Here is a 26,929-nt window from a genome sequence, read left to right as displayed (position 1 = left end):
GTTGGAAAAGACCTCTAAGATCATCAAGTCCAGCCGTCGGCCCACCATGCCTCCTAAACCGTGCCTATAGCATCATTAAGGTTCTTAAAGACCTTGAAGGTAAGCCCGGGAAGAGCCCTCCGCCTTTGCCCCGGGCAGGAGAGCGGCTGCGTCCCTGAGCACGGCCCCGTTGGCGCCGCAGGCTCCTCGCGTGGGATCAAGTGTAAAACCACGGCGGGTGAGGTTCGGCCCTGCCTCCCCTTCCCGAGAGGGGATGGTGGACGGTGCAGGAGGCCGCGGTGTGCGTGCGGAGCGGGGCGAGCGCCCGGGGGCTCCGGCGAGTCACGGCGCCGGGGCGCCTGCCACGGCCGCGCCGGGCCGGGCCTGCGGCCGAGGGGCCTCTTCCCGGTGGGGAGGGGACCGCGCCATGAAGCCCCTGGGGAGGGCTCCTGCCGAGCCGCCTCCTCTCCCGCCGCCGCGGCTCTGAGGTAAAGCGGCCCGAGCCCTCGGGGCGCCGTGCCCGGAGCGCTGCCCTCCGGCGGGGCCGGCCGCCCCCTCGCCCCGACCCGCCGCGGCCCGGCCCCGGCACGGCACGGGGGGCGCCCGCCCACTTGGGCGTTGCTGCCCGGGCCGGCGGCTCCGCCTCCTCCCGCGCTCCGCTCCGCTCCACTCCGGGACTGCGGGGAGCCGGGGGAAGGCGGTGGCGGTGCGGACACCATGGCTCGTGTGCTGAGCCGGGACCCGGTGGACATTGAGGTACCCACTCGCCCTGCTGGGACGGGCGGCTCTCGCTAGTGGGGAGGGGGCTCTGCCCGCCGCCGGCGGCCGGGCCGGGAGCGCCCGGCAAAGTTTGGCTGCGGTAGGAAGTGCCTCGGCGGTGCCCGGGGCCTCGCTTCGCCGTGCCGCGGGCAGAGGCGGCCCCGGCCCCGGGGGCTGACCCGCCGCCCGAGGACCCGCAACCCTTGGCGGGGGCGGCGGCCGGAGGCACCGCTCCGGCCCTCGGCCCGGGGCGCGGGGCGGCCGGGGGGTGTGTGGGGGCGGCGCCGGGCGCCTCCCCTTCTCCCCGCCGCCTCCTCTCGCTCCCCGCCGGCCGGGTCGAGGGCTGGGTGTGGGCGAGCCCCGTCTCCCGCGGCAAGGGCTCCCGCGGGGCTCCGGCGGGACAGGGCCGCTCGGGGGCCGGGGCCTGAGGCGGCTTCAGGCGGCCGGGGCGGGCCGGGCCCTCTCACAGCGCCTCAGGGCCTTGGCCCTTGGCCCGCAGCCGCCTGCGGGCCCTGGGAGCTGTGCGCGCCCTCGGTTCTTCACTGCCCTCACAGCTATGGGCCAAGCTGAGGTGATGCACCTCACCCCACCGCATCTCCTGGGAGTGAAGGAGTTGCGCTGAACGCTGAGCAGGGTGGCGGGAGCAGCACCCTTGCTGCAAGTGGCTTCCAGTCCCTGTGGCACTGAGCAGGATGGCGGGAGCATTGCAAGTTCAACTTGCTGCAGGTGGCTTCCAGTACCCGCGGTACTTTATGTTTCTGCGTGACGTTCCTTGCCGCAGGTCGGCCTGGGAGCGTGGGTGTAGGGTCCGGACGTGGCCTGGTGCGAGGCACAGGTGAGGTGGGCTCGGACCAAAGCTAGCGCGGCGTAACGTGGTGAGCTCCTGTTGATGGTAGCCAGGTTGCGTGGCTGGGACTCAAGGGTGCTTTCCCCCAGTCTTCGCAGGACCTCGCACGTGCCTGTAAGCTTTGGGTCTTTTGGAGAGTCTAGTAAAAAACAAAGTGACAATAAACCAACTTGTAGTTGGTCTTGTTCCAGCCTGACACAACTTCTTGCTGTGGTATGCCTTGAAGTTTTTAAAATACTAGGTTAAAAGATTAGGGTGAGCTGTTGCAGCTCATTGAGGGCCTAGCCATGATACAAAAACGTGCACAGCAGCGGCTTGAACATACCTCTAGGTCAGCTGTGACTGAATTTTATCACCAGTTCTCATACTGGTGTGTTGTGCGCAGCCCATTTCCTAACACAGCTGTTGCGCAATCCGTGACTAATGCCCAGAAATGCTTTTACAGATACTCTGATAAAACTGAAACATGGAATGAATGGGAAAAACGAACTATCGTGGAAGTCTTCCTGGCAGTTAGGGAGGCACTGTGGTATGGAATCAGGGCTGCCTGCCTTCTACCAGCTCGGTGTTTTGCGAGCAGCCAATGTGGGGTTTTTCTTCAGGTGTTGAGGTTCGTTTTACTATTACAAAAGTTTGATTTTAGTAGTACAGGTTTTTGAGTTCTTTCCTCAAACTTGTAATGCAAATACTTCTGGGATTACATTGGTTTGTGTTTCTAGATATGTATGGCTCAGACTTAAAGAACTTAAAGAATATATTATTATAGGATTATGTGTTGGTAATAGTGTGCTGTACTTCATGATTTAGGAGGCTGATGGATTTTAAAAAAGGCAAGTGTTTGCTTTACTCTTAGGCTGAAAGGAGAAACTTTGGTCAGCATCTTCCTGTGATTTTGTTTTCACCACTCATTTAAATTAGCAAGGAAGTCAAGGCAGTCTACTTCTAGCCCAATGTATTGTCCCTTCCCCATCTGTTTGAATAAATTTAGTCACTGTATTATTTGTCTCCCAGATGTAAATATATCAATAATTACTGATAGTCTAATTGCACCTCTCTGAGTTTTTTGGGTTTTTTTTTATTGCCCTCTGCATGGGACACTTTTGAGGAAAAAAAAGTAGTGTATTTTCAATAAAAACATATTTTAATCTTTGTATTTGAAGTAGGGAAAGTGCATGCTAGCTAAACCTAATATCACTGTAGAAAAATATTCTCAGAAATTTGGTTGTTGAGCAGAGAAGTCTGTCAACGTGAGCACTGGCAGCACAACTTGAATGTTTTGGTGACTTTGTTGGCTGCAGTATAAAAACTGATCAAATGATTTCATTAAACTTATCTCAATGGTTAGCATCTCACGGAACATAGTTCATATAATTAAAATATTAAATATGACCTTTGGAGTCATGGTTCTACTTTATCATTTATTTAGATAGTTAAGGCCGGATAAAGAGACTGATGTCACTGGTTGAAGAGAAGCCAAGAATCTGTGCTAGAAGTAGCTAAAATCACAGCCAATTCTCCAAGTTATTCGATAAAAGAAAGATTCTAGGAAGCTGTCCCTGGGGAATCTCAGCCCCCTTGGCTGGCTGAGCCAGCAGCTTCAGCTCCTGGGCCTCCTGTCCCTGAAATCTTTCGGCCTCACTAGAGGTGATGAAGAAACTATACAGGTAATGTTGTTCTAAAACTCTGCTTTCCACATTGTGGAAGACTAGGAGTGTTGTGGTTAAAATACAGGGTCTTCTCCATAAAAGTTAGTGTTAAAAATTTTAAAAACCCCAAAATAAAACCAAAAAACCCCAAACTAAACAAAAACCCAAACAGCTACCAACCCCACAAAACCCAAATGATGCCTTTTTTGTTTTGTTTTTTTTTTTTTTTTGAAAAAGGAAGCTGGAATCTGGTCAAATCTGTTAGAATGTGCTGAGAATATTCCTTGGGCACAGAAACTCTAAGAAAAAGGAAAGAGAGCCCGTTCCAAAATAGCGGTGGGTGAAAGCACCTACCTTGGATGTACAGTGCCAGGACTTGTCTTGGCTTTTTATTTATTGCATCTCTAGACCTTTGTAAGAATTTTTGAAATCTCCAGTGCAAGGACAGCATTCCCTTTCTAACTTGTAATGTGGAACTGTATATTAAATGTACATTCAAACTCCAGATGGTGTTCACAGGCTTCACACATACCTTTCCCAATGATACTCTAGGAAAGAAAGTCTTCCTTTTTATGCCTTCTCCTTTCTTTTAGCCGATTTCTTACTATTGTTGCGTGTAAGCCATACATAATTTTATCTATTGGAAACTTCAGGGTTCTTTAAAGAATTAAAGTTGTTAGATCAAGTACTCAGAAATTAATGAACGGCAAAACTGTGAAGCGCTGAGTAGAATCTTAACTCAGTTTCTTGAGTCCACGCAGGATGGGACAGCCTTGAATGACATTCCTTAATATTGTTCTCTGCATGCTCTTTTTTCCTGCCTGCATTCCAGTCCTTCCCTGCAGTCCCTCCAGCCATCTCATCTGGTGCTGCTTGGGTGGGGGGTGCTTTCTAGCTCTTTGCTGTCCAGCCTACAGCTAGCGTAGTGAGGCTGGGACTCCCAGCCTCCCTCCGTCTCAGCAGAGCAGAGACGCTTTGCCACACTGTTGTCACAAACCTAAAACACTGACAGTAAAATGACACCCACCGCCCCAAGATACTTTAGTATGAATCATCATTATCGTTGCTACGGTAGGTAGAGAGTACGTTGGCATGTCACAGATCCACCCTCCCCTCCAAATCATCTACTGCATCTGTTTAAAGGGGAGTTGGGTGCTGATGAGTGGGTAATCCCTTGCTGGGCCAGCAGCTGGGTCCCTAGCGTGCTGTCACAGCAGTTTCCAGACGTTGGTGCTGATGCCTGATTTGTGAGAATAAAAGGAAAGGTGTGAAGGGCTAGAGCTGTGTTCTCAAATAGCAATCTGGGAATTGTCTGGGAATTACCAGGGTACATCTGTGGTGCTTTCACATAAAATATAATGAACGTTGTCACTGTAACTGTGTCAAGCTTTCTCTTCGTTTAGCTTTGGTAAGTACACACGGCTCTTAAATCACGTCTTTTGCTTGAGAAGTTGTTATAAAATTCATCTGTGTAGCTTTATTTGGTGTTACTTCAGAAAGCTAGCACTGGCTATGCTTCTTGTGCACTGTACTCTTATTTCTGTGGTGGTGTAATCCGTAGGAATAAGTAAGTTGCTGTTGCCTATTGTGGACAAAAGCTTTACAAACTAAATTAACCTCAGGGTGAAGAGGAGCAGTTTTTAAGGGCCAGACTGTGCTCATTGAGTGCTGACCTTAGTGAGGACACAGGGGGCATCAAGAGTTCCTCAGTGCACCTGCGTGTTGATTTTGAGTTTCTTCAGCTGCAAGGCAGGAGCACTGCTCCCTGAAGGCCGCTAACGAAGGTGGAATGAGGTTAGAGCCTGTCTGAGCAGCTCACCAAGGATGCAGTCAGCACACCTGAACTCAAGGGCTGCAGCTGGCTCCAGCGGCGGGTAGGTGGGGGCACAGGACTTCTCGTGCCGTGCTCCCTGCTGCATGCCAGGGCCACCTGGGAAGTGCCCCTAAGCCTCAAGGAAGCTTTGTTGTACAACCTGCAGTTTCAGTACTACTTAAAATGGCAGGTTTGATAGCAGTGGTGGTTCTTTTTTTTCCCTGGGATATGTACTTAGTGGGTCCTACAAAGCACGGGCTACGACAGGAAGGTAAGCAAGTTTTCCCTGTCAGGTTTGTTCTTCTCCTGGTACAAATGGACTAGAACAGTGAAAGACTGCAGGTAGCCAAGGCGGTGCCTTGAAGGTATGTCTGAGAGCGAAGCTCAGTGTTCTCTGGAGGGGGAAGCAGGATTGAAAATAAGGATAATAAATAAGCATAATAAAGACTAGTGTAAGAACACAGGCAACCTCCAGCAAGATGGCAGGGAATCCTACTAGTCAGCACGGCTCGCAAAACTGTCAAGCGAAGGTTATGTGAATAGATAGCTGAGGCTGGCTAGCTTCCTTTGATCTGGGCTAAACTTTTATTTTAAAAAGCCCAATTATTACAGTGTCTCTCTCTGTTGTATATACCTGCTAGTTGTTTGAAGTTCCATAATGATGCTTTAATATGTAGGATGATTTTAAAGTTACTGCTTTATAGCTTGCCGTGAGGACCCGCTGGCTGTTCCGTATTGATGCCTGTGTCTTTCTAGGGTCATTTGATGAGCAACCAGTGAGGGAACAAGACTTTCTGTTTAGCTGTTTTTGTTTAATGAATTTCTCAAGGTCTTTCATTGTTTTAGTGGTTTTATTGTAGTAAACTCCTAGCTAAGTGGAACAGCAATTATAGCATGATTACCAAGACCTTGTGGAAGATTATAGACCACAATTACCATGTCTGTCTTGGAGAAATGAACAATATGATTTACTTGTCAGGTTAAAACCTGGTCTCTGGCAAGTAGGAAGGAAAGTCTTCTGTATGAAACACTTTATCTTTTCACGTTGTATATGCAAATCCTGTTGATGTTCGAAGCGTTATGGTCCTGCCTCCACTGCTGATAGTCTGCTAAATTGTAGCACTGATATTGAGTCAAGTTTTCCAAAGTAATGACATTGGGGGGGTGGGAATTGACTCTTAGGTTTTCCTTCAACCTTTGAGTTTTAGCGTTACTCATGAATTCAGCTTCCAATTTTTTCCACATTTAAAAAAAGTTTACTCTGTTTGTATAAAGGTCTTTAAAATAAGGTCTGCTACCCCCACCTTTTCTCATGGCTGGGACTCTGGCGAAATGCAGGCCGTTATGGGACGTACAATGGTTGTCGCTGCAGTGAACAGCTCTGAAAACAAGAAGGAACTGAAATTCCTTTTCCTTTTTGTTACATAAATGGATTTCATGATGATTTTATGTTGTAGACTGGGCTTTGATTTTATTCCTCCTTCTCCTTAAGAAAATAAAACAACATGTTGATATAGGAAGCTGGGATTATACAGCAGGATTTGGCCCATCAGATGTGATGAGTGCAGCGGTGCAGGGCAGTCTTTTGGGAAGCATTTGAAGGGGCGCGGTTTTCGCAGCCAGGCAGATCTTGCACAGCTTTCAGCGCAGCCGAGAGGGGTGTGGCTGTATCTGATGGGCTGGGATTTGCTTGGACCCAAGGTTGCACAGCTCTCTCCATCCTACAAGCCAGGCTACGTGCGCGGTGCAGTTTGTGCTACCCAAAGGCGCATGCTGCTGCTTTTCAGATGGACGCTTGTTAAAAATCTGCTGTCCCTCCTCTCCCATGCCGTTCTGCCAGTGTCGGTAAAATGACCCAGGGAACACAAACATAGCTGGCGCTGAGTTGGGAACACGCTCCTTCTTAAAATGTTGAGAAAAGCTGAAATTCCTGGTGGCTGCAGACAAGCTGGATTGAATGTGTCCTGTTTGTTCTGGCTACGCTAACCCTTTGACAGCACAGAGTTCAAATCAAAAACTGCTTTCTCTCCCTCCCTGGTTGCCTGGCAACCTCCCTCCTCTTATTAGCATATGATTTCTATTCCTTTTTTTATTTCATCAGTACAGTGTTGCACGCTCTGCTCCCTGCCCTGTGCCGTCGCCTTTGAGAGGAGCAGGATTTGTGCCTTTATATTAGACTTCAGCAAGTATGTGATTTGGCAAAGAAATCAAACATTTGGGATTAGGAAACCTTTGGCCATAAATGCCTTATCGGAAGCTCAGAGGGTGGCGTTTGTGTGGGCTTGTTATTCAAAGTCTTTTCATTTTCATTTGCTGTCATTCGTATACGAAGGGCAGAATTCTTGCAGATCAGCACAGCATAAATCTCTGGCATCTTTACGCGTGCAGAGCATCAGTTTGTGAACTGTGCCAGCAGTGATCGGCTACACAGATCTTGGTGGGCATTTTGTCATCTTGGTCTGTATGCCGTTCAAATGCCACACCGTAATTAAAAATGTAAAGAAATAAATAAAATCAAATATATCCAGGTCAAACTGGGACTGGGGAAGAAAGCAGATAAAGAAGTAAGTGGAGGAAATTAACTAAATTCTCTGGTTTTCTTCTTATAATACTGCTTATTGGGAATAAGAACATTTTGCCTTCAAATTGACCAGGTGTATTCTTTTATGAAATAACAGGTGATTCAGCCTGGGTCTTAAGCTTAACTTTAAATACCACTTTTTCTGCTCATAGACTCTTACAACTATAAGAAGTACCCAAATCTTTTTTGTTGTTGCAGGTGGCAAAGAACATGGGATTCAAGTGGGCCAGCTTCTTTAAGTATCCTTAGGATAAAGTAAGAGCAGCAACAAAAATTTGAAGGCACAGTGAGGATGAAATGCCAGAGCAAGTACACTTGGGGACTGTTTAGATCAGGATATGTATAGGAGTTTTTTCTTAATATTATCCAATGCATAAGCTATTACCCAGTTAAGCTGTAGTAGAATTACCATTCTCAGCCCAGATTTATACCAAAGGGATCCAGTTTTCCTTGCAAGCAGGAAGAATGCAAGAATCTCGTAGCGAAGTGATTCTGGTGTGTACTGCGTAACCTTCCCTAACTGCCTTACAACAGAAGAGGGGTGTATCCCCCTCAGAAATGCATCATCTGGGTGACTAGCATGTCTATGTGAAACCCATAAGTGTATTTGCGAAGGGCTTAGGGTGAATGGAGGTTCCACGTGAAACAGTGAGAGGCCTTAGTCAAAGCCATGAGGTGTTTTAATTCCTCAGGTGTCAGCGCATTAGCACGCATTGCGAGCGGGGCGAGGTGACTTACTCCGTGCGATAGCTGTAGAATGTCAACCTTAGACGGCCAGTGCTTGGGTTGCGCTGCTCTGGCTGGGGATGGGGAGAAATGCGTCCGTACTTTTGCTGTGTAGCCTCAAAACAAAAAAAAAAATAACCCCCTCTTTCAACATCCTTGTTTTCATCTGCCGTGGACTGAGTTGGGCAATTTCACTTCTGACCTCTGTCGAAATACTTAGACCTTCCTGTGAAACATCTGGTTTCTTCCCAGGGTCGGAGATGCCTCACTAAGCCAACGTGGAATTTCGAGTGTGTTTAGGTCTTGCAGAGACTTCACCTTTTGAAATTAGAGTAAGCCCACCTGCAAAAGTATTTCTTTTTTAAAAAATGCTTCCAGTTTTTATACATACAGTTTCAGAAAGCTTTATTAGTATGATAAATGTTAATATATGTGATGCCAGTGTTCTATTTGTAAATTTAAAGTGATAAACACAACAAAGTCCTTGAAATGCCAAACCTTTCATATCTGCTCGAGCCAAGGTTCAATTTTATTTTCAGTATGACATTTGCTGCCTGAAGTGTTACAAGTGACTTGACCTTAAAATTACGTTTATTTTAGTTCATTGAAATGGTTGGCCTTTCCAGTTCAAGTTGACACCAACAGTGCAAATGGGAGAAGGCAGACATGCTTGCCTGTGACTTCATTTGAAAGCTAATTAAAAAAATATCTAGGTGTTGAATCTAAATATTTCCATTTAGATGGGATGGTAGTCATCAGTTCAAGGCAATCATGGTGCATTCCGACATTTTAATTTCAGGTTCAAAAACAATTATATATGTAATTAAAGAGAGAAGTGTCTAGGCAGCCAAACTGCCTGATTTGCATGTCTTGCCGGTGTATGCAGTTTTTTTTAAATGGATGTACCTGTACACACCACTTTGGGAATGTAGAAATGAGGTGGAAAAATTGAAAGGGGCTTTGAAAGTTTGATGTTAGTTAATCTCTTCTTCCTAATGATGCCCTTCTTTCAAGTATTAGTCATCTAAGCAATGTCATTAGGATTATGTTTATTATGGAGATTGGACTCTGCCATTTTCAGATAGGTTGTTGAGGTACCTGGTTTAGTTATTAATATATTGCTGCACACTTTCCTTGGCTCTTCGTTGTGATTTTGTTAGCTGTGCTCCGAGAGGCCGTATTTAAACTGAAACTTCTTCTGTTGGAATGAACTCTGCTGGCCAGGGTTTTCTCGGTCAACAAAGCATTTGTCCAACTTGGAGCGAATGAATCAGGCTGCTGCGCAGGAGATGCATCACTGAAATTTCAGCTACTCTTTCCTAAGACGGGGATGTTTGGTTGTGCTGTACTCTCTGCACCAGGCTGTCTCCCCAGCCTTGAGAGACGTCCTCGTACAGCCCAATCGCATCTCTGTTAGTTGATTAAGGAATGATAATATTGCGCTATGAAGGGAGCCCTTTGCGGTCTTGAGAGGAAAGGACAGAAGGCAGGACACGTCCTTCTGGGTGAGGAGGAACAGGCTGATAAATATGTGGAGGGATCTAGAGGCAAGGACGAATAAAATAGGCGCTGCAAGCAAGCTCTTGCTGAATTTAACGATCACAGCGTTTTCCTTTACAGCCATTGCGCGGGAGCATCTCTGCTAGCATCTAGCTCATTATAAAATGCTTGGCTGTGCCTCGATTGTGAAGGACGTTCTATGAAACCCAGGTCTGTTCTGCTCTTAACAATAAGCTGACTCCCCTCCCATCCAGGCATGTCTAGCATCCATGCAAAACTCCAGAATGCATGTGTGAAAGTAGGTAGTAGTGTTAGAATGGTTATTAAAAACTGTAGCCCCATAATGTGAGTAAAGAAGATTGGAAGTATAAAAAGAGGTTTTACACCTGGAAGTTATTATAGTTATTTAGATTGAGCGAGAATAATAACCAATTGTTTTCTAAGATGTATGACACATTTATGAAAAACCTTGAAGGATAAATGGATCTTTTTAGTATGCTACTTCCACAAAGGACTCTATGAATAAAATAATAGTGAGAGAACTCTCAGTGGATGCTGAATACTGCTAATTGATGAAATTATTACTTATTACAGTGCAACTGAACTCTGCTTAGAAACACTATTTTCAGTATGATTTTTTGAAAATGACAGCTGAAATGTAAGAGGCTTTGTATTGAAAATGAATAGTGATAATTTCTTGATATCTCTGAAATGAAGGATATTTCAATGACAGTTAAAACTGAGAAAAGTGATTTTTTTTAAGTGCTCAGATCATGGAATATCGCTGTGGAAATAAAATGAACTTTTTTTTAAACCACTAAAGTAGACCTAATGTGGATTTATGAGGCATTTTAGAAATAATTTTAAGTATTCTTAGTTATAATAAAGCAGTCAGTTATTTGATTCAACAGTTTTCATATTATGTCACATGTTAAGGTTAAAGATGAGGTTTGTGAGATAGGGTGTGGCTGTTGTGTTTAGGAAAACTAATTGTAAATTAAATCAGTATTGAAGAAGTATTCCATCGCTTACTGCTCAGGGCAAAAATGGGAGTGAGCACTAACTTTGGCTTTGATTTAGTACTGATGAAATTAAAACCTGCTGTCATTTTTGGTGTGCCATTTTTGGTCTATGTACTAGTTCTTATGGAATGTTATCAGTGATTGGTGTGAGGATCTGTGCACAAAGTCTAATATTTTGGACTGTAACTGCAGGTGAATCCAAGATCTGATTTCAGCCTTAATGACTTTCTTCATCAGTGTTAGAGGTGTACCTCCCTTCCTGTTAATCACAGACTCACAGAAGGTGGGGGTTGGCAGGGCCCTCTGGAGCTCACCCCGTCCCACCCCCCGCTGGAGCAGGCACCCCCAGAGCAGGGGCACAGGGCCGCGTCCAGGCGGGGGGTGAATGTCTCCAGGGAAGGGACCCCACAGCCTCTCTGGGCAGCCTGTGCCCCTGCTCTGGCACCCGCACAGGGAAGGGGTTTGTCCTCATGTTCAGGGGGAACTGCCCGTGTTCCAGCTTGTGCCCGTGGCCCCTTGGCCTGGCGTTGGGCACCGCTGGAAAGAGCCCGGCCCCATCCCCCTGACACCCACCCTTCAGATATTTATAGGCATTGATGAGATCCCCCCTCAGCCTTCTCTTCTCCAGGCTGAACCAACCCAGGTCTCTCAGCCTTTCCTCACAAGGGACATGCTCCAGCCCCTGATCCCCTTGGCAGCTCTCCGCTGGCCTCTCTCCAGCAGTTCCCTGTCAGTCTGGAACTGGGGGGCCCAGAACTGGCCGCAGCACCCCAGATGTGGCCTCAGTGGGGCAGAGCAGAGGGGGAGGAGAACCTCCCTCGCCCTGCTGGCCACACGCCTTTCCATGCCCCCCAGGACACCGCTGGCCCCCTTGGCCCCAAGAGCCCGGTGCTGGCTCAGGGTCACCTCGCTGCCCCCCAGCACCCCCAGGGCCTTCCCAGTAGAGCCACTCTCCAGTAGGTCACCCCCAACCTGTACTGGTGTCGGGGGCTGTTCCTCCCCAGGGGCAGGATGTCACACTTGCTTTTGTTGAATTCCATGAGGTTCCCCTGGGCCCAGCTCTCCAGCCTGTCCAGGTCTCAGCAGTCTTCAGAATCTGAGGGGCAAAGTAAGCTGTGTAAATTCATCCACACACTTGGGTGTGGCTTTGTATGTGTGCTAATGACTGGAACAGGAGATGGGAGATTCGAGGTGGTTCCCAGACTTATTCCGCTTCCATTTTAAAGCTGTGTTTAATATTGCCCTTTTTTCAGTTCTGATTGAAAACGCAAAATTTTAAAGATTTTAGTAAGCTTCTACATAGCTCTTCAAAACAGATGGAAGTGAGAGAGTGACAAAAGGGTTGGGAGGAAAAAAAAAAATTTAAACAAGATAACCACAGCAGAAGCTGTTCTGGAACGCTGGTGATAAAATGCAGAAATGAAATGAATACAGAACAGAAAAAAATGAAAATATTATCTATTCTCAAAAAACGTACAGTCTGAGTGAAATGTCAGCAGCCAGCAGTAACCAATACTATTGACTGCTGAAGGGCCAGTTCCTCTTTGTTAGGATACGATAAGAAATGGTTTTCAGAAGACTGTAGAATATTTGTTAAGTAAAGCGGAGTAGCTTGCACGCTGCCAAACCCTGGCACCAGGTGAGAAGATAAGATGAATTGACCTCTAAGAAGTATTTAGCACAAAAGCAAAGTTAGCTCATTTTTAACTCCCAGGATAACGATCTCTATGTGCTTAATCAATGAGCCCTTAATGAAAAATACATAAGCAGTCTTGAGAGTTGGGTCAAAACTCTCTCAGTGCTAGAGCAGTGTTCTTGTCATATTTGCTCTCTGCTTTGCTTTTGTAATCTCAGCCAAACGGCTGGTCAGCTCAGCTTCATCCGGGTGTGCCTTCCATCCTGGCCGGTGGAAGGCAGGAGCATGGGGATGGAGGTCTGCTAATGGTGACTCCAGTAACCATTAGACTATAATGCAAAAGAGCAAACAAGAAGAGCTGACCTTGAGTCAAGCTGAAGGAGGCAAAGACCAAATCCACGTTGAATCGTTGGTGGTTCTGGCATGTTTCTGAAGCTGTCAGGTGGAGAAGAGCAGGAAGGTGGCTAAAGCACTTACCTGGGTACTTTTCCTTTGCATCGTTTCTGGTGCACTAAATCATGTTACTTCTGTTGCAGCGGTTCCTGTTACTCTGCAGTATTTGCTCCTGCTCGTACCAAACCACAGACAAAGAGATGCTGATCTGAGACAAGTGGTTGTTAATATCTCCATCCTAATTGAATGACAGCTTTGTGGTCTGGTAGCTTGTAGTGTAGGAGAGAGCGCTTTGTCCTGTCAACAAGATGGGAATTTTATTTTTGCAGGAGTCCAATGCTTGAATCTTTCTGCAGCTGAAATCCAAGGTTTTAGAATCATTACTGTATGTTTATAGGAGAACCACTTAACTATATTTTTAGAAACCCTTACAAATGATAAAAATAATAATTTTTCCCTGTTCAGAGGTCTCATAGCAGAATTGTGATTTGTCTTAATAAGTAAAAGAGTTGGAAAATACTACTATTACATACAACACCCTTTATAAAAAGTATCTCAAAAATCAGTTTTTCCTACAAGCATGTGACAAAGTATGGTAGATCTGAATCCAAATATTCCAAATAATAATTTCAAATAAATGTCAAATAAAAATTCCAAATAATAATCCAAATATTTGCTGGCATGGTTTTAGATTGGGCAGCCTAATCTGATTATCCTATGGTTTTAAGAGTATCGCCTCTGCCTCCGGCCCACGCGTTCAGCAGTATTTCATGTCAATAAGATTTAAAAATCAAAATTGTTGAATAAGAGTCAAGAAATCCAAGGAATTGCTTTGTACTCCCCGTTATCGCTGTATGTCCCATTGTCATCTGTAACGCATGCGATGCCCTATGTATTTCTGGAATGTCACATTTCTTTGCTTAAAGGTGTCAACGTAGGATCACTGTGAGCTGCTGCAGAAGGCGGCAGCGATGTGTTAAAAGGAAAAGGAAGGATTGGCAACAGTTTCTTCTTGCCTTACTTGGATGGGCTGTTAAATTTTATTGCTTGAGAATTGGCTGTGTTATTTTTTCCAATTATCAGACATTTGGTAATATTTTAATATGTACCTTCACACATCAAACCCTTACTGTTTATAGAATATAATCAACAAATCCTTCACGTCTCCATTTTCTTTCTATGTCCTAATTTATTTTTCCCCCATTTGGTGAGGATGCTCTGATGTGTACACAAAGTTACTAGAAAATCAATAGTTCCTTTGTCAGTTTTGCATTTTACCACGGTATTAAAACAGTTGCTACTGAGAATCTTTGTAGAAGTTTGCTCATTAGTTGCACACAGGTAAGTTTACTTGTTGCTTCTTAATGTTGCAACAGATTTAGAAAGTCGGTACTGAGAGAGAGTTGGTGTGTTCTTGGAACAAATACAAACGTTTGTTGTGTTTCAAGCACTGAATGTACCACATCTTGTGGATGCACGCTGTCGCTCCTGACCTCGCCTTTCAGGTTTGTTTATCGGACTTTGAAAATCACCTTTTTACAAAGTTTTCAGAACATTGCTTTGTTCAGCTAAAATTAGTTCCGCTGATTTTGCCAATGATTAAACTTAAAGCAGTGATAACTTTTAATGCTAATTTCTCTTCTATAATCAAAAGTCAGTAGAGCATTCACTTTTCATTAGCAGACATGTCTCTAATGCAAGTTTGGGTTTCGGTTAAGCAAACACCCACGACGGAGGGTTCAGCTGCGAGGTTCGATTATGGGGGTACAATGGTCTGTTTTTGGCAATAAGCTTAGTGCCAAAACCAAAGGCAACTGAGCTTGATTTCTCCTTTAGTCTGTTTGTCTTCTTGCAGAAAAATAGAGGTGAGATGTAAATGTAGGTGTATGGTAATGACCCTTTTTGCTGTGAAATACTCATTGAACGACTCTCCATATGAGTGAGCAGTTAAAAACGTTACTTAGAGTTCCTCGTGTGAGGGAGCAATTTGATGTGCAGGCGATCCAGGCAGAGATAAATGTTATTGTGAGGGAACAAAAAACTTCTGTTAGACCTGTGATGCAAACCTAAATATTTTCTGAAGCTTTAAGTTTTGATTTGTAAAGAATACTTTTATTAAGAAGATAGAAAAAGGTAACTTTTGTAGTGGGTTTCACAGGCTGTGGAGTCCATGGATGTACTTACTTTTAAAGTGACAGCCGTCCTGAAGCTGAGAATCAAGGCTGTGATATGTATTGCTCCTTTTTTTTTTGCACTTAGCCAATTGGTTGGATGATTAAAGACTGTCCAGTTAGAGAGAAAATGTATTAAAATGTTAAATGTAGGATAGCTGCACCAAATTTTAAACCCTTCTATTTTAAAAGGCTGTAAATTAATAGTCAACACAATGAATACATAGTGAATTCAACTTTGAGTAAATCCACGAGAGCTGAGCTCAGCTATACCTTCCCTGAATTTTCTGTGTTAACTCTAATACCTTTTGATGTAGTGTATTGTTGATGGTGTGAAAATGTGATCTTATCACAGAGTAGGGCGTTCCTGGTGAAGCCTCAGGTCCTAGAACTTCATCTTATGCTACGGTGGAGTCTGAACCTGCTTTAAGCTGTGTGGCTTTTAATGTGTACGTGCCCGTGTTAAATATGGGAATAATTCACTGAATGCTGGGGTACTCCTTGGGTACTTAAATACCCTCCAAGCTTAACTTTGTTTTACTTTTCCCTGTGAGGGTCAAGACGCTTCTGCAGGGATTAGTTGTGTCCAGGAGGTAGCATGCAGAGTTTCCAGCAGCATAATTTACCACCCAGAGCTCTTCCAATAGAGTAGAGGTCGGTATCTATGGGAAGCAAGCAACACTTTTTGTTTTCTAGTTTAATAAACCTTCCAGAATTTGCAGTAATGCCTAGCATGAATGCATCGCTGAGGGAGAGGAATCAAGCTCTTAATCTAAAAGTTAATGTATCAACAAAAGTAGGTACACCATGTTTAGGGTTGTGTAATTTTGCTACTTTGTGAATCTGTAACGCGTTGACTTTGCTCATATCACACAAAGTGCGTGAGGCCTGCCACTTTTGTTGATACAGATGTATTTGTAACTCTTTCCTGACTTTTGTGGGAGGGATTTAGAAAACTGCTCATTTTGTTAAGAGGCAGTATTTACATACTGCAGGGAAATCAGAGCACTGCGAAAATCTGTAGAGGTAACTCTGCTTTGGAAACCCCACTTTCTAAGTATTTAGTAATGGATCTAGGACTGTACCTCTAGGATACCGGTACGCTATGATATTATTACAGGAAAAGAGTAGTCTTACTAGATACTAGAGGATGTGCAAGGAGCTGGAAAGGTGTTTGTTCAGCTATAGAAGCAGTCTGTCTTACAGGGAAACCTAAAGCTACGTGGAAATCTAAAGGAGGTGTAGTACTTACGTGCTGTGCTGAAGGCAATGACCTGTCCGTGCGCAGCTACAGTATGGTTACCATGAGGTCATCCACTGGGCTTTGAGTTCTTGCTCTTTTCTGAGACTCTGAGCTTGTGTGGCTCGGAGAAGAAATGAGTCTTGTGATTAAAAGTTGATTCTTTCCCCAGGTGTGTTTGAACTCCCCCCCTCCCGCCCGTATACAGACCAGGGTTTGGGGTCCCTTGAGCCTCTTGGCTTCTCGGCCACTGCCTCGCTGGAGGCTGCAGCGCTGCTGCTCTCCTGGCACATTCCCTAGTCGCAGGCTGGCTGTCTCTCCACAGAAGTGGAGCCCCATCTTCCAGCTCTCTGGACCTTGAGGGCTCTGGCCTGAAGATACCATAATAATGTATAATTGCTGGTTCTTGGGCACGGACACAGAGGGTCACCTGCAGAGTTTATCCTTGTTGAGAGAGGTGAGAGGGTTGTGGCTTGTCACACTGTGATATACCGTAATGTAAATGGGTTCACAGTCAGCTTGTGACTTTGCTAACACATGCAGCTGTTTGTCTCAGTGACAGAAAATGTATCTGGTAATACAGGAAAATAATTTTCTGGGGGTTTCCCTTCTGAGTCCCGTGCTGTCTGGGATCCTTTCTCATTCTAGAATTGGGTTCTGCAAAGGCTGACCTGACCTCCGAAGGATTCCCTGACATCTGTGGTCACTTCACATTGCATCTCGCTTTCTCTGGCCTTCATCACCTCACAGTCAAACCAGGGCTGAACTACTGTGAAAGCTTTGAAATTTCTGGATGAATTCCTCAGATGTATTACCAGTCAGGTTTTATAAATTGTTTGTAAAGATTCTCATCAGTTCAGATCCTCAGGAAGAAAATACACATTTGACACAAGTATCAGTTTATGAGAGATTCTATCATACAGAAGCATGAGGGAGAGATTCACAACACTTGCCCATATTCTTTCAATAATGAAAAATAACATAGAGCGAGCTTGTGGAAGACATGACAGCATGGATACTCTTTTTTTTTTTTTAAGTCTTGTTTATCTTTGTGTTACAAACTGTCCTAGGATGAGAACTTGCTCTTGCGTGTTTGGCACGAAACTTCCACTTGTAATAGTTAGCGACTTTACATGGTGGTTGAATTGCTGCATCTAAATCCTAGCACTTCCTGCAGCTTTCCGAAAGGCAGAGTAGGTGTGAGAGGTAAAAAGTGAACTAAGCAATTCAAATAAGATATTCATAGAAAGAGTTTGTATCTTAGTCATCTTTTTCTTAACTGACGTGATTTTTTAAACAATGCTCATTAATCTGGGTCATCTAATTGCATGAAAACAAACACTTCTAGGTTGAGTTCTTTGGTCTTGGACTGACTAACGCCAATAAAATTAGTTTCATGTTCAAATATACTAGAAAATATCAGGGGAAAAGCCCCAGGTATTTGTTTCTGTCAGTGAATTAACACTTGCATAGCTTTGAAATAAATTGTTTAGCATGCTCATTACTCTTAGAAAAAATAAATATGTTCTCATTATGTTCACTTGGTGAGCATATGTATATTGCAATACATTTAATGTTACTTGCTGTGAGGGAGATTACAACTCTTTTTAAGGAAATTGGGTAGATTAATGGAATGGGGTGGGTTAAATTGCTCTCCACATGCATCCCCTAGCATGCCTAACCTACTCCTGAATTTTAATTGTTGTATATAAAGGAGTCTAGCTGAGGATGCTCTGTGAAGCAACTGGTGTGAAGCAGGATACAACCTGTGTATTGCAGGGCCTGGGCTAGGTAAATGTGCTCTGTGCTAAAACAAAGTGAATGGCACATGAAAAGAACAACTTATTGCTTTATCTTATTAAGAGGCCTGTAGAGTTTTAGTGCTGCAGCCTGTGACAGAGCCTGAAGCGGGTTTTTCTGATCCTTATTCTGGCTTTGAATTACCGGTAGCAAAGATGAGGATTATTAAGGACTAAATACTCCTGATGCAACTCACTGGTTTCAGTAGGAGTTCTTCCAGAAGCAAAGTAATCTTAACTATTGAATTTTTACCAAATTTCCTGTTTTGAATGAGAGATAAGGTCCAAATAACCAGGACACTGAGCTAAGGTTCTTACCTGGGGTGGGGAGGGGAGGAAAAGGCTTAAGACTTTGAAGACTTCAAAGCTTAGTGCTTTAAAGAAAAGCTTTCAATATTTGGAGTAAGGTCATATATTTCACAAAGACAATGCTAGACTAGCAGCACTTTTTGACTGCCTCAAAGTTACTGCAGTCCCGCCTACGATGTAAATTGCACCTTTTTCCTTAACACCATCCCCTCTCTGCGCCCCTGCCCTGGTTGGTGTTGGAGCATTCCTAATGAGTATAGTGCTTCCATAACTTTATATTTTATTCTGCTGAATATGCATTTAGTGAAAGATCAGATTTAATTGCAATAGCTTCTTATGATTTCAGCTAAAAGGGTGGCTTTATGAGATGGGAATAAAATGGGTGTGACGCTTTTAATGAAATGAAATTTCTATACCAGAAATTTACGTTGGATCACTGCAGAGCGTGTGCCAAACCTGTCTTGACTTACCCAAAAATGCAGTATCAGAAACAGGACTCGCAACTGCAGAATGTGTCCTGTCCCCAATGACTGCCCTCAAATCACTGATTTTGGAGTTAATTCAAATTCTTGATCGATTACTCACTGTAATATAACATGCTGTTTTAAAACTTCTACAGCCTTTTCATTAATAGATGATAATGAAGATTAGAGCTAGAATTTTATGTGTAGACTTCTTAATCATAGCCTTTAAAGTAAAACCCGAGCAATAAACATCTAATGAATAGCTTATGGCAAGTTTATTCTCAGAAGCTACGTTACTCAGTTGGCACAGATCGACATAACCATTTATCACTAAATTCTCAAAATTTAAGAACTGTAGCTATCACTTAGACATGCTAGTCATTCTCGCTGTACGGTACGTATGAGTAGTTTATAGCATTTTAGGGTACTTGCAACCTAAATCAATATCTATTAGTCATAATGAATATGTCCCCTTCTAGTAGAGGATGTATTAGGGAGTTAAACCACTCTTTAATATTTTTTTAGGTTATAATAATCTTTGTCTTTTTAAAGACACAAAAGAAATAATTGTCATGGGTTGTTATTATTAAAGGAATTATCTAAGGTAGTTGTATTTGAGGGAGTCATCCGCAATATATATTGTGCTCTGAAGAGACAGACCACTTGGCGTGCGTCCCAAAATGAAGTCTTCAAATTAGTCTATGGAAATAATGAAAGTGTAATACTTTGGTGTGCCCATAATCACCGGCGTTGTGCAAAGCTGCAGGCGTAACTCTGCGTGTTGTGTGGCCGTGCCACGAGTGTGTGCTCAACGTGGGCTGAGTTTACTTCTACGTACTTACTCGTAGCCCTCTTTCTTCCTCCATCAACATAGTACCTAAACAGATTTCTACAAAAATACAGCGGTGTTATATTCTAATTTGCAGCCATTAAAGAGAATGGATTTATACCTCCTTTATTTTTAATGGAATAGATGTGGCCATTTATGTAAAACACTAAATATATAATTCATAGGTTCCCCATTACTATACAAAAAGCTTCTTAACGTGAAACCTGAAGTTCATAATACCCTGAAAAGTGATGTATTATGTACCCACGACCTCCATTGGGGAGCTCGAGTCTTGCCCTTTCAACATCTGGAGAGATCAAACAACCGCTCATCTGGCAAGAATGAGAATTTATGTAGCAGAATAAGCATGGGATCGGGACAAGCAAGATCACAGATGCCCAAATAATTCTCCTCACCAATGAGCTCTCGCCCCTGTCAGATGGCCAGTGTGTTTGAGAGGTTGGAGGTCTCAGGATTCCTTTCTTGCACGTCCACAGTGGTTTATCTGTGCTTAGCTGGGCGCATACATTAAGTGTGAATTGCAACACTCCCTCTAGAACTTTCTTCTGGGTAATTTTCCACTTACTGGCTGACCTACCTGAATTTATTTGTTAAATTTACTAAATGTCTGACTAGCTATAAGCTGCAGAAAACCAACCAGGGAACTGCAATGAATAGGAAGAAAACACCCTCACTAATTTTCCTTTCTGACAGTTTAACAGACCCAGAAGCATTTACATTACTTTCCCATTTAGGCAGTAAACTTCTGAGCGGTTCTTATACCCCAGGGACCTCTAGCTAGAACAGCCACCTTGGTCAGCAATCCGAGATTTAGGCAGATAGTATATTATTTAGGTAGTGGGAATATAAGCAATTTTTATATTGCATATGTGATTTATTATGTTCCGTGCCAGTTTTATTTCAGATTTAATTCTGGGACATGCTGCGCTACGTAGTCCTTTTGGATTTCGGCAACTGTTGCGCTTGGAGCCATGCTCCTGCTGCAGAATTCCAACAGGAGCAAACATATGGGGATTCTTCCGTCCCTGGCTTGCCCCACCATTTGTTCCACGTTTTAAACCAACTGGTGCCGTACCCAGTGGAGTACATCTGTTACAGTTTATTACTAGAAATTTGCAATTCATTTCCGTTTGCTAAAATAATTATAATATTCACGGCCAAGAGTACTGCGTTAAGCAATTACAAAAGAGAATAGGCAGAATTTTGCTGAAGTGGACGTGTGAATCAGGACCTACTGCCCGGTTTGGGCGATTTGGGCACTCGCAGCCTACCGCCAAGGAGTCAGATGTGCTTCGACAGTTGAGTTGGAGCATCTTGAGAAATGAAAGTAGCAACTGAGATGCTGGAAGTGACATCGCTTATGTGAATGTCCCTGCTCTGTTTTAATTGAGAATGAAAAAAATTAGCATAACCCACCACTGAATGCCTTTGGTTGCCACGTCTTGCCTGAGGTACTCAGCTGGGGAACACCCAGAGATGGAGCAGAGTCTTTCCTGCTGGAGTTGCAGAGGCACATCTGATGACACCCTCGAGCTCTTCCTGAAAGTCAACAGCACATAGGCTGCTAAATAGTCTAGGCCTTTTTGAATGTTGTAACCCACTTTTTTGTGTCTCTGTGATTCAGGCGGGCTGTATTGGGCTATGTTGTTATTTGCTGGTAGAATTTTCATGTAGGTGAGATTTTTGTTTTGTGGGAAAAATGGATTAGTGATCAGTCCAGAGTAAGCGTTAAATAGTTGATTAGAAAGTGAGCCCTTTGCATTTTTTAAAAAAATGGTCCTGATAAGCATCAACACAATAAAATCTTAGTACAACAGATTACTTTTTCACCATTATCACCGACTCAAGCAGACTTTTAAAATAAGGAAGCATCCTGATATAATATTCATAACCCCATCATGCTCATCATGTTCGGTCTCCATTTCTGTAAGTCAGACTCGGACATCTTTAACACAAGGTAACAGAATAAGCACACCCTCTTCGCCACAGGGAAGAAGTCTAGTCCTGAAGACAAGTTTTTTAAAAAGGAAAACTTACAAAACCAATTCCAGGAGTTACAACCAATAATATGCCTGTTTTGGTTCTCCATCAGAGCCCCGAGCCTGATCTGTTGCTTGCACGCTGGTCACACTCACCCCTTGAGTTAAATGAGTCAGTTTTGCTACAGAAACCTGTTGTTCGCCTGATTTGAAGAAGAGCTTGCGTTCCGAAAAGCTGATTTAATTTTTTGAGCTGCACTAGTATAACGAAAGACACCACACACTTCATTCTGCCTGTGTCGTCAGACCGCCGCTGTCACGTTTGGTACAGATGTATTCCCGACGTGCGTTTGTGTCCTTGCAAATAAAAGCATTTTAAGAGAAATTAAGTTAACTCATCAGCTCACTAGGTGTAGAAGCAGGTTCCTGTGAAGGGAAGTTGGAATTTATACTGAAATGATGAAACATCCAGAAATAACCCAGATCCTTTAAAATATTTATGCTTGTTTTGCTTTACAAGCGTTACTTGGAGTGATATAATGAAGCAGAATTATGGGTTTCTATATGCCATATGTAACAAGCATCCGGGAATGGAAACCATTATTGTGGCCGCTATAATTCTCTTTTCTAGCAGTCCTAGAAAGGTCTTTAAATACTCAAAATCTATGTTGTGTGGACAATACAAATCTAAACAAATTCATATGAAGTTGGGCTGTAATATTGAGTAATTGTGCTTTGGTTTTGCACAGCACTGTAAATAAATGTGTGAGGTGTGATTTAAGAGGCTTTGAAGTTTTTCGGAAATTTTATCTCTATTTTAATATTTTCTGTTCTCTTTCTACAGAACATTCTGGCTTTAAATCCCCGAAAACAGACGCATGCAACGCTTCATTCAACTGCAGCAAAGAAACAAGTCAAGAAGCAGTGGAAGAGGAATTCGGACAAAGGCTGTTCAGTAAGTGCATGTTTATTATTGCATCTGGAACGTGCAATAAATCATTGAGGCTGAAATCTGTCGTGTGCGAAATTCAAATTTGAGTTTCCTGTGTTGTTCGGCAGCCAAATTTGGCTCCTCGCTCTGTTCCTGTAGATACAGAGTTACCTGAGATCAGCTATTCACTTCTCAGAACCGAGAACATGCCATACCTTTTTCGTTTCCGGTGATTTATTAAGTCTTTGATGCAACTTTCTCCCCTTCCCTTGTGAGGTCTGATCCGTCTGTCGGATCAAGTGATATCAGAGCCGGCTCCCCACCTCCTGAGCCTCGCAGAGCTGCTTGCTCCCCCTGGGCAGCCAGCGCCAGCTCCCGCTTCTGCACCCTGCAGGGCTGCTGCCCGCTTACAGTCATAGAATCGTAGAACCATAAAGGTTGGAAAAGACCTCTAGGATCATCAAGTCTTTCCATTTTCCAAGAGTAGCACTGGGTAAAGCAGCACTTCCCTGCCCTTTCTGAGACTTCTAAAGGTAATTTTATTTTGGTACAGAACTAGGGGAACCCACCGTATGTGCCTATTTTATATACATATATATATAGGGCTACCTATATATGTACTATATATACATGACCATATGAATATGTGTTATATATAAATACATAAAGCTTAGATAAAAACATGGCTTTGGATTTTAAATCTTGTGCACTGTGTAAATTTAAATTATTTGTAAATGTGTAAATTTAAATTATTTGTAAATGTGTAAATTTAAGTTGTTACAATCTGAAAATATTTTTCAGCAAACAGGTGGCTTTAGAATAAATATTTTTTCATTATAAACCCTGTAGTCTTCAGTATTTCTGCCATTAGATATCATAATTTTCTCTCTAGGTATTTAGATTCCTAGTCTCAGTGTGATATTTGATTAATCCTATTAGACTTTGTTGTCTCTTTGATCTCTCATCTGATTAGAAGGTTTGTAGTGTTTTTACTGTCTTCCTACAGATTCTCTGAGGTAATCCTCTAAATTCAGAAGTCTTGTAGGTAGAGTACTACTTCTTCATCTGCAAGCTGCTTCCCGTATGGGTCCAATGCGATTGTGCCTTTTCATAGCGTTATCAAAACATCTTCTCCCACTAAGTAGGAAAATTCAGGTTTGATAGTTGATATTCATTTATTACTAAAAAAAAGATAATCCAACAAACCAAACCGAAAACGCCACAAAGTTCCTCAGTTTCTGAAAGTTACAAAATCCAGTGTGACCAACGAATATTTGCTGGGAGGAGCAACCCAGGGTATACTCAGCATTTCAGTCATGCTCTAATATGGTCTTCTGTTTTGTAGCACTGATCATAAGAATCTCTCTCTTACTATAGCCAATATTCCTGTTTTCTTATTTTATGTATCGGCTTAGATAATGTTATAATAACTGGAAACTAACGTCCGTGAAAACCTTCTGTTTGTGAACAGGGATGATTGTTTGGGGATGTCGGCTGCAGTTACTGCCCACAGCTGCCTGTTCCTGCTGCAGAGATAGCTGAGCTGCTCGGCAGGCGGCTCCCGGACAGCTGCGGTTTACGTGGTTATGTTTTCAGGTGGCCTGTAATCGATACCGGGCTCCCCTGGCTTCAGAAACTGTTAGGAAGCTCGCGTATCCCTGCAGCAGGGCAGCTAGGTATCTGTGTAGTGACCTGCTGAGCTGTTCCAGTGTAAATTATCCTACTTAGTTCAACTTCAAACTATAGCATACACACATGTATCTTCCTACTGGGTGTGTTAACACACGTTTTCTAAAGCTTCTTAGGCTTTAAGATCACTCTTGGTTATCTCTGAGCTTTCCCCCGTGTCAGCCTTGTTTGATTTTTGTATTCAATTTATTCATAAAATGTTTGATATTTGAAGGTGTTGCTGTTAACTGTGAAAGCACATAGCTTTCTAGAAAGCGTCTCTTCCCACGATCCCGCTTGTAGCCGCGCGTGTGTAGCTTGTGGTGTCTCGCGTGTTCTTGGATGCCCAAAGCCTGAGTGTCTTGGGCTGTGCAAACAGCACCGATCTCGGGTCCATCGCTTGCTTGCATGCCTTGGCTAGATTTTCATTTGAAAGAAATTCTGAATGTTGTCAAATACTGGAGGACGATGTTTTGGCATAGGTTTACGATCGAATAAACAGCTTGGTTTTGTTGTTCTGCATTACTGCATGGAGACCTGGGCAGCTATTAGACCCTGCGCTGGCAGAGATCTGCTCGTGTGTTGTAACTTGCAGGGTTCAAGGTTAGAGATAAGCAAATAGCTGGATCTGTACATGTACGCACCTTTATCACAGTTCTTATACTGCATATTATGAATTATTTGGTAGAAACGTAACATTACTTAGTTTGCAAGTCATGATAAGAAATGTAAAATACTTGAAGAAACTGTAAAGGGGTAGTCCTTATTTTTAGGCCAGGAATGGTCCTAATTTTTAGAACTGTCAAACTTTTCTTTACTCAGAAATATGTAGCTTACTTTTACTGTGCAAGATCTACCACGCTGCTCAGTATTCTGGCAGAAAAAAAAGCCCTACAAAGCTAAAAAGAAAATCAAACCTAAATATTTTCTGGTATCTCATTACCTAAAGAGGCATTAGGAAAAAATGAGAGACTTTTTGCATTCTCCAGATCATTGTTGTTGAGTGGTTTTGATAAACAAAGAAAATAAAATGATAGAACCGTTTCCTACCCTTCTTAAAATAAGAAAGCTAATGTAGGAAAGGATGCATTGAGCACAATTTTCTTTTACGGTTTAAAAAGCCATTGGCAGTAACGTTTAGGCCTGGGAATGAACAGGTCAAGCTCTGTTTGAAGTCCAGAGGAAGTACCCTTGTTTGCATTTCCTTAAAGTCTGGATTTGGCTTTTAGCTTTGGATTCTTTTAAAGCTCTGCTGATACTGCCTTTGCAGAATTACTGTTGGAGGGAAGGTGGGAGTATGAAAATACAAAACTAATTAAATTAACAGCCCTCAAAACTCTGAACAAAAGCTGCATCTGCTGAGGCATGCACACAGTGACTTTGTAAAGTCTAATACGCTTCCAGATGGCAGACTTACATATTTCCTCAGAATAATTACACAAGTGAAATTTTAACTCCTAGCCTGCGCTGAGACACTTTGAGTTGCCCATTAAATGAGTTCTGAAGTGGAAGCTGAGTGTCAGTATCTTTCCTCAGTGTCAGAAAAGCATTCTCCTAAAGGAAGGTTCAGTTATGCTTTCAGTGAGTGCTACTCTTTGTTTACCATGTTAGCAACCCAATTTTGCTGTAAAAATGATTTCTAGCTGTAGGTGCAAGATCAGTCAGCTTTCCTTCAGAAATTTTAACTCGGAGATTTGGATCAGAATAGGTAAACTCTTTAGTGCCGAGTCACCCTCGGTAACAGTGCTAAACCTAAGCATTAACACTCTGGTTTCTTCTGAGTCATGCTGCAAGGTGGTGTAAACAGATGCTGTTAGTCTGTCTGGGGAAATGAAGGATTCTGTTGGCCAGAATTAAAAGTAGAAGAGTTTTGAGATGGCTATTCTAGTAGTAAATCTTGGAGAAGGAAGCAAAACTTAGATCACGTTAGGCCATCAACTTACAGACAAAACTAAAGCAAAGGAATGAACTGTGGATGCTGTGAGGACTTCCTTTTTTCCCCCCCCCCGAGTTTTCGTAGGTAGTTCAGGACTGCTTAGACGTCTGATTTATAGAATCATAGAATCATTAAGGTTGGGAAAGACCTCTAGGATCATCAAGGCCAACCCCCAACCCAACACCCCCAGGCCTCCTAAACCATGCCCTGAAGTGCCACGTCTACACGGTTTTTGAACACCTCCAGGCATGGTGAATGTTCTGATGGAAAATGGTTGTGTTTTTATTTACGGTTTCCAACTCTCTATAATTCCATTTCTATATGTACTTTACGCTTGCTGGCATTTAAATCACGAACTAGATGGGCACGCATTGTGTTATGCCCAGCACGCTGAATTCCTTGCTTTAGGAATAGGGTTTCTAAGCGTTATGGGACAGGTTCTGCTTTTACCATGTACACATGCGGGTTTGTTGTTTTAATGAAATTCACCTCTGCAATTTTTTTAAATTCACTTGTCACTGGAGAATTCAGTGGGATATTGTAGGCCAGCCTTTTTTTGTAGTGAAACCTTAGAGGTACCTACTAAGGATAGGTGTGGAGATGATATGAACGCACCTATGTATTCAGCCTTTCTTCAGTTTCTGCATTTAAAAATAATAGTAATAATTGCTCCAGATGGA

At 43.3% G+C, this 26,929-nt stretch overlaps 1 protein-coding gene across 3 annotated transcripts in view; it reads left to right on the top strand.

Annotated features, from left to right (window-relative positions):
• Positions 1 to 610: 610 nt before the first annotated feature.
• The window catches only part of DPYD (dihydropyrimidine dehydrogenase), a 368,439-nt gene continuing 342,120 nt past the window's right edge, over positions 611 to 26,929 (top strand). For 2 of the 3 annotated variants that reach the window (XM_064455561.1, XM_064455564.1), the window contains exons 1-2: positions 611 to 735; positions 22,559 to 22,669. In XM_064455561.1, coding sequence (XP_064311631.1) covers positions 697 to 735; positions 22,559 to 22,669 — 150 coding nt within the window. In that variant the 5' untranslated portion in view covers positions 611 to 696. The remainder of the gene's footprint in view (positions 736 to 22,558; positions 22,670 to 26,929) is intronic. The other variant, XM_064455562.1, reaches the window with a different exon arrangement.

The sequence above is a fragment of the Phalacrocorax carbo genome, chromosome 6 (assembly GCF_963921805.1).
Source record: "Phalacrocorax carbo chromosome 6, bPhaCar2.1, whole genome shotgun sequence".
NCBI lineage: Eukaryota > Metazoa > Chordata > Aves > Suliformes > Phalacrocoracidae > Phalacrocorax > Phalacrocorax carbo.
The sequence above is the reverse complement of the archived record's forward strand: the minus strand, read 5'-3'. Positions and strand labels throughout refer to the sequence as shown.